Source organism: Lampris incognitus, chromosome 13 (assembly GCF_029633865.1).
Source record: "Lampris incognitus isolate fLamInc1 chromosome 13, fLamInc1.hap2, whole genome shotgun sequence".
In the NCBI taxonomy this organism is placed as follows: domain Eukaryota; kingdom Metazoa; phylum Chordata; class Actinopteri; order Lampriformes; family Lampridae; genus Lampris; species Lampris incognitus.
The window spans coordinates 18,727,200-18,734,107 of NC_079223.1; the positions used below are offsets into that span (position 1 = coordinate 18,727,200).

At 41.3% G+C, this 6,908-nt stretch overlaps 1 protein-coding gene across 2 annotated transcripts; it reads left to right on the forward strand.

Annotated features, from left to right (window-relative positions):
- The first annotated feature begins 214 nt into the window (after positions 1–214).
- ecd (ecdysoneless homolog (Drosophila)) lies at positions 215–6,908 on the forward strand. Of its 2 annotated transcripts, none has more exons than XM_056291615.1 (14): positions 215–321; positions 552–763; positions 885–1,002; positions 1,113–1,200; positions 1,484–1,662; positions 1,875–2,067; positions 2,447–2,575; positions 2,713–2,838; positions 3,061–3,146; positions 3,280–3,380; positions 4,245–4,503; positions 4,897–4,964; positions 5,067–5,269; positions 5,493–6,908. In XM_056291615.1, exons 2-14 carry the CDS (start codon positions 559–561, stop codon positions 5,730–5,732), a joined length of 1,995 nt encoding a protein of 664 aa, XP_056147590.1. In that variant the 5' UTR covers positions 215–321; positions 552–558; the 3' UTR covers positions 5,733–6,908. The 2 variants fall into 2 exon arrangements, with proteins under 2 accessions (XP_056147590.1, XP_056147589.1); XM_056291614.1 differs by having other exon boundaries at positions 5,518–6,908.

A 6,908-nucleotide genomic window follows, 5' to 3' on the forward strand; every position in this document is an offset into this window, starting at 1 on the left:
GGAGTTTTCCGCTCAGTTCGGCTGCGTTTGTAAAACACATTATTGTACTGATATTTATGTTTGCTTTAACACATACCGATGAGTATTTTACAGTATTTAATTCACGTTAGCTTTTCGGAGAAAAGGGTTTTTTTTCCCACCACTCAAACATATAGGCGGAACGAATGAGAGTAACACGAATTTGTAGTCGAACGATTTCATGAAAGGACGAAAACAAGTTTTGACGGCATGACGAAGGTATTGCTGTTAAAACTGAAATTCGCCTCCCTGTTCCCTCAATGCTGGATGAAATCTGATCTTACAAACTGACAAGAAAACAAGGTATGACAGACAACCATGTACAACATATTCGTTGGTGTATTTAAAGCGATAGAATAGTAATGGCCTCATTTAATAAAGTCGTTTTGTTCACTTTTTCGATTAGTCTATTGGTTGATGCGTTTGTCGAAATTATTTTTTTATCACGCATGGGCATATAGTCGAACATCAAAGCATATAGCCACCGTCACGTCTCTCTTATTGTTGTTGTTTTTTTGTTTTGTTTTTTAAAGTGCTGTCATGGATCCTCTGTCGAGGACAATGATGCTGGAAGATGTGGTCCAGTACAAACTTTTTTTGATTCAGCCCGACGATTCAGATTCAAAAACCAACAAGCAACGTCTGACATATCTACTCGAAGAGATTCTGGCCAAGTTTGCTCCGCTCCTCACTCAATATATTTGGCAGCATCAGTCATTCAACCTGAAGTATCAGCCTGACAAAGGTAAAGTAGAGTCGAGGCGTAATTTGGAATATTTATGAACTATTTTCCTATCACACATACCTAGTGTGATCAGGGTTTGAGAATGTAGATTTAACCTGACTGACCTGGTCATTATCGTTAGGAGGAGTTCCTGCTCACATTGGAGGCAGTGTTCAGTTCGGGGACAATGTGGAGGATGAGTGGTTTGTCGTTTACCTTCTCCAAAAGATCACAGAGGATTTTTCTGAGCTTGCAGCCAGGTGCATTTTTTTTTTCGTTTGATCAACGCCTCTTCCATGATATGTCTGTGAGGATTCTGCACGAATCTGTCTGTTTTCTTAATGATGGAACCTTACTTTTTGTTGCTTAGAGTTGAGGACAACGATGGAGAGTTTCTTCTAATTGAAGCAGCAAACTACATTCCCAAATGGCTGAATCCAGAAACCAGTGAGAACAGGGTAAGATGATAATAGTAATGGGCTCCACGTTAAATGTCCATCTTGTTCAAACTGCCTAGTCATCCATTGCTATGTTTAAAATCGAGCTCTAGCAGTACTTATTTTTGATGGTTATTTTTTGCTATGTATGAATTTTCTTTTTTCTTTTTACTTCTTTAAACGGTGTTTATGTCATTTTGTCTGTATACTCTGCAAAACACATTCCTTGTATGTGCAAACTTTCTTGGCTGTCAATAAATTTGAGCTTAGGTACAGCTGAATCTCACTGCTCTCTCTCTAATAGGTGTTCCTTCACAAAGGAGAGTTGTGTATTCTTCCATGTTCCTCCCCTTCCAGCACAGTAGGCTTTCCCAAGAATACAGTGCCCAGTGTGGAACAGGCTCTAGCCTTGCTGTCCTCCCATACACAGGAGTGCCGGGCAAGCCCCAAGATTCGCTCTGCACTAGGGAAGCGACTAGAGGGGTGAGGAGGACTTTTAATGGAGTCAATAGCATCAATGATGGATAACCAAGATACAAAGAAAAAACAAATCAACTGATTGCAGAGAATATGGTTGTCTCTGATTGTAGAGAATATGGCTGTTTCTGCCAGTTTGATTTTATCAGTTGTGTGCGTGTGCGTGTGTGTGTCTGTGTGTGTGCACACGCGCGTGCAAATGTCTGTCCTTCTTTTAGGTACCCAGAGAAAATTAGAAACAGCCTCCACTGTGCCCATTGCTACTTGCCAGCAGGCATTGCCACAGTATTGACCAAGAGGCCAGACCTGGTAGCCCCTGCAGTGTCAGCATTTTACCTGCGGGACCCTCTAGATCTTCAGGCCTGTCGAAGCTTCAAAACTTTTCCCCCTTGCACACGGGTCTTCACTTCGGTAATACACACACTCCAAAATTAACAGTTGTAATATATTCAGGTAAAAAAGGGCCTTTAAAGTGGGGAAAAAAGTTAAGCATTCATATTGTGAAAAAATGTTGTTTCTTGGATTTTTTTCTTAATTATTTTCATTATTATGAAGAATGGTGTCATTTTTTTTTCTTAGTAAAACTCACAATAGTATAGCCTATGTAAAAATGATTTCAGTTTTCGTTTTGTAGTCATAGTTTAACCTTGTATGTCAGCTTTTCTAAAATCTGCAAATCTGAAGTGAAAACTAAATGTTTAGAATGTTTAAGGGTACATAATAAAAAGGTAAATTATAAAAAAATAAAGTATGGGAGTTTTTAGGTGATTGTAACATTTCACCCTATCAGGTGACATTCACTCGGTGCCTGTATGCCCAGCTACAACAGCAACAGTTCACTCCAGACCGGAGGAGCGGTTTCACCCTGCCTGCTCGCTCTCATCCCCAGTACAGAGCCTATGAGCTGGGTATGAAACTGGTGAGCCAATCAATCTCATTCCTCTAAGCAGCCCTACCAATAGCCGGCTATTGGGAGGGTGGTACGTTTCAAGATTTGCTAATCTATCTGTTTACTGAAGTGACATGTTTATGTGTGTGTGTCTACACCGGTACCAGGCCCATGGGTTCGAGATCCTATCCTCTAAGTGCAGGCAGCCATCTTCAGAGCCTGGTGCTCCACTCAGTTGCAGTCCTCAGTGGAAAGGCTTCCTAGAGAGCCTGAAGAGGAACGGCTACTTTCAGGTCTGTCACGTATTTGAGCGAGAAGGTCAAGTAGAAGGATGAAATATTAGCAACTTGTCATGTCCTTAGGTCAGCCTTACCAGCATAGTTTGCAGTAGATGTTACATTTCAGGGATTTCATGAGCTCTTCTAACTTACTCTAGTTAAGGAAAATATTGTCGTATATGATGAGCTTCACAGTGCATGAGGGTCTGAAAGCTGGGATTTTGATGATTGTTACAGGGTGAACTAGAAGGCTCAGTTCACTATATAGAACTGATGACATCAGCAGAAAACTTCTTCAGACTTTCTGTCTTGTCAACGCAAAGGTGAGGACTGTGTTTATGTATGTGTTAATGAACACTAAAGGAGTGCTCACATCTTTCATTCTTTCAAGTGTTCCTGTGTTTTACGTGTGGATCTGTTTAATTATTTTGCATCTGTGGGTGCGTGCACTTCCAGCGGCAAGTCCCCAGGAGAGGAGATTCTTCAGCTGCTGCAGAGCTTTCCTTTCGATTTGGAGGAGCTGAGGAGACAGGAGTCGCAGCTCCCCCCAGAGGATAGTGAGTGGAAATGCTCATCATTGCTGATGCAATTCCTCTTTCATATCAGTGAAAGAAGAATGTAGAGATTATTAACCCATTAGCCCATATTGGGATTGAATATTAGCCTATTTGTAAGCCTAAAAACTATGTAAAAAATCAATGTATCTACTTTATATTGCAGTTTGCTCCCTTTTCTGCTGTGTAGCCCATTCGTTTAAATCAAGATGAGAAAACTAAAGTAGATATCACCTCAGCCTCTATTGTAAGCCAAAGTACCTGGTTTTACCATATTTACATAAAAAAGTGAATAGTCCGTTATTTAGAATGACTACAAATGTTGACCAAGCAACAGATTGGGTGTCTGTGAGTCTGATACAGAATAAGTTGAACCAGCTGCCTGATTTAATGCAGATGCATTTTATTGCTATCCTGATACCTGGTAAAAATGAATTGCATGTGCGGTCATTTCCACATGATACAGTGATATTACCCACAGTGCACAGTGACTCACTCGATGTAATTTGGTCAACTTTAAGTTGTTCATTTGTTTCAGTACTGTTTTCATCTGCCTGGGAACACCTGGTTATGATCATTTTATTGATGTCAGCATTTACTACGACTATTGTAAAAAAGTCAAAGTATTTCCATTTAACTATTTTAAGCTTATGATAAGATGAAATAAGTGTTAACGCAATATTATGTGAACACATTAGTTCACACGAATTTAAATATTGTCTTGCCCTGCCTACTACTGTCTGTGACCTGAGATTTTCCTCTACCTGCAATTTTCTGTCCTCATGTCATGAGCTCCATTCCACTCCTTCCTTTCTGTCTCTCTGTCCCTTTTTTAATGTCTTTTTTATTTGTTTTGTTTGTTTCCAGATGATAGCTGGCTGGATATTACAGCTCAGGATCTGGAGCGCATGTTAGAGGAAAGAATGGGTGGAGGCAAAGTTAGCAGCAGCCAGAACCGCAGTTCCACCAATCACACACAGTGGGCCAGAGACACAGAGCAGAGGAGAAAGGAGACAGGGGAAGAAAACGAGGAAGAGGAGGCTGGTTACAGCCTCGTGGCAGTTTCACAGGGCATGAAGAACTTCCTCTGTGCCGTGTCTTCCCATGAGGGGGCTGAACTGCCTGGGTGGGACAGACTGACTCAATATGCTGGCTAGTAGCCTGGTCGATAAAGTCAATATTTCTCGGTTTCTTGCTCAACTTAAGCCACAATATGCCCAAAGATAATGGTCTATGTTTTGCTACAATAGTTTGTCATGCTAAAGGGCAACAAAGAGTAAAGATTCATCACGTAATCTCACCCACACAATGATGCTATTTATTCTGAGCAAGGCTTTACTCTAAGAGTTCATTAAGTAGCTATATATTGATATGCCTGATGAACTCTTTGACTGAACCTCTGCTCAGAATAAACGACAGTTTGAATGAACATAAAGTCTTTTTTTCTGCTTAGCCTGCAAACACAACTGACACAAATGTTAATACTCATTCTAGTCTTTTTTTGCCAACCTTATTCCAGTGCCCATTCAAATGAGCCTTTTAGTTTGGACCCAGAAACCATGGCCAATGCGCTGGACAGACTTCTAGGTATGTAGACATTGGGAATTACATGCAGAAGAAAAATGATGTTCGCCAAACCTTATAGCATTTTCCTCTGTACTAAGTATGAATGTTTTTCAATTGTTTCAGGAGGCAAGGAGGAAGAGTTGGATTCGGATGATCTCGATGATGATGATGACGATGATGATGATGATGATGACCAAGAAGAAGAGGTTTCTCTTGGGGCTGGAGGGCAGAAAGGAGTGGAGACGCTTGACAGTCTCAGAAGATACATGGACCAAATGGACCTGGAGCTGATGGACACTAACATAGGACAAAGCTTTACTCGGAAGGTAAGATTGTATTTGTGAACACATCCACTTCATCTTGGCTAATAAAATGTACTGACATCCCTCTAGGCGTTGTCTTCCTTGCTCTGTCTCACCCTTAAGATTTTTCACTTGGTGATACTTGGGACTTTGAACTAATTTGAGTGAATTAAAAATGAAACAAAATTAAATGCTGAATATGAAGTTGTGATAACCCCCTTAACTGTGGCTATTCCTACCCCTCTAGCAAAAGTGTGACCATGCCGTTTCAGCCAACAGCACCTCTGCTTCTCCTGCCTGTGAGGGCCTTCCAGGCAAGGGAGAGACAGAAGAAGCAGAGGAGGAGATCCAGCCGCTGGATATTGATGTCAACCTGGTCACCAACCTACTGGAGTCTCTCAGCTCCCAGGCAGGATTGGCTGGACCAGCCTCTAATCTGCTGCAAAGTCTGGGTATTCACCTGCCCCCCAACAGTGACCCCTCATAAAGAAATAAAGACCACTGGGGGGAATGTCTCAACTTAATGGGATAATATTTACCAAGCTTCTTATCTTCAGTGAGTTACAAATAAGGCCAGAATCTGGTTTATGAGGTTCCCTACAAAGCTATTATTAAGAAGGGCCAGATGATCTACAATAACAAACTAAGTTCACGCCACTCTTTTGTTTAGTCATGCTGAGAGGCAAGAAAAAAGGTTATTCTTTTAATGCAAAGGTAGGACAAGGCAGTACAGGGTTTTTCATTTTCTCCCGATCCAACTGAATCACATGTTTTTGATAAGATACAGATATTGTGGTTTTTCACAGGGTCAGTCCCACTGATAAATCACCATTCACATCAGGTTTACATCCTTCTGGTTTTTTTTTGTTTTTGTTTTTTTTTTCAATTTGAAGACTTCATATTGTTTGGCTTGTGGCTTTCAGTGGTATTTTGTACAGCACTTAAAATACTGAAAAAAATAGTACAGTTTGGAAGAAACAAGGCAGCACAGTGGCGCAGTGGTTAGCACAGTCGCCTCATAGAAAGAAGGTCCTGGGTTCGAAACCCCGAGGTAGTCCAACCTTGGAAATCATCCCAGGTTGTCCTCTGTGTGGAGTTTGCATGTTCTCCCCGTGTCTGCATGGGTTTCCTCGTAGTGCTCCGGTTTCCTCCCACAGTCCAAAGACATGTAGGTCAGGTGAATCGGCCATACTAAATTGTCCCAAGGTGTGAATGTGTCAGCCCTGTGATGGGCTGGTGGCCTGTCCAGGGTGTCTCCCGGCCTGTCCAGGGCGTCTCCCCACCTGCCGCCCAGTGATTGCTGGGATAGGCTCCAGCATCCCGTGACCCTAAGTAGAATAAACAGCTTGGATAATGGATGGATAGAAGAAACATGGCGTCCTGTTGTTTATTTTTAAGTCATTTGAGAGCAACTCGAGTTTTTGCTAGGAAAGATACATGTTAATGAATTATAGTAAGTTCTGTCATCTCTGTCGCTCAATAACCAGGTATTTCAATATCTTTTCCAAGAATGTGAAATCGTTAAAGAAAAAAAAAATCTTGTATTACATAACATGACGCTTGAGAGAATACACTTTAATTTGATGCACAACATGGGTCAAAAGTGACCTGACTGAGTTTTTATGTTCTATATCTTTGCAATAAATGAATTTCATCATTCAGT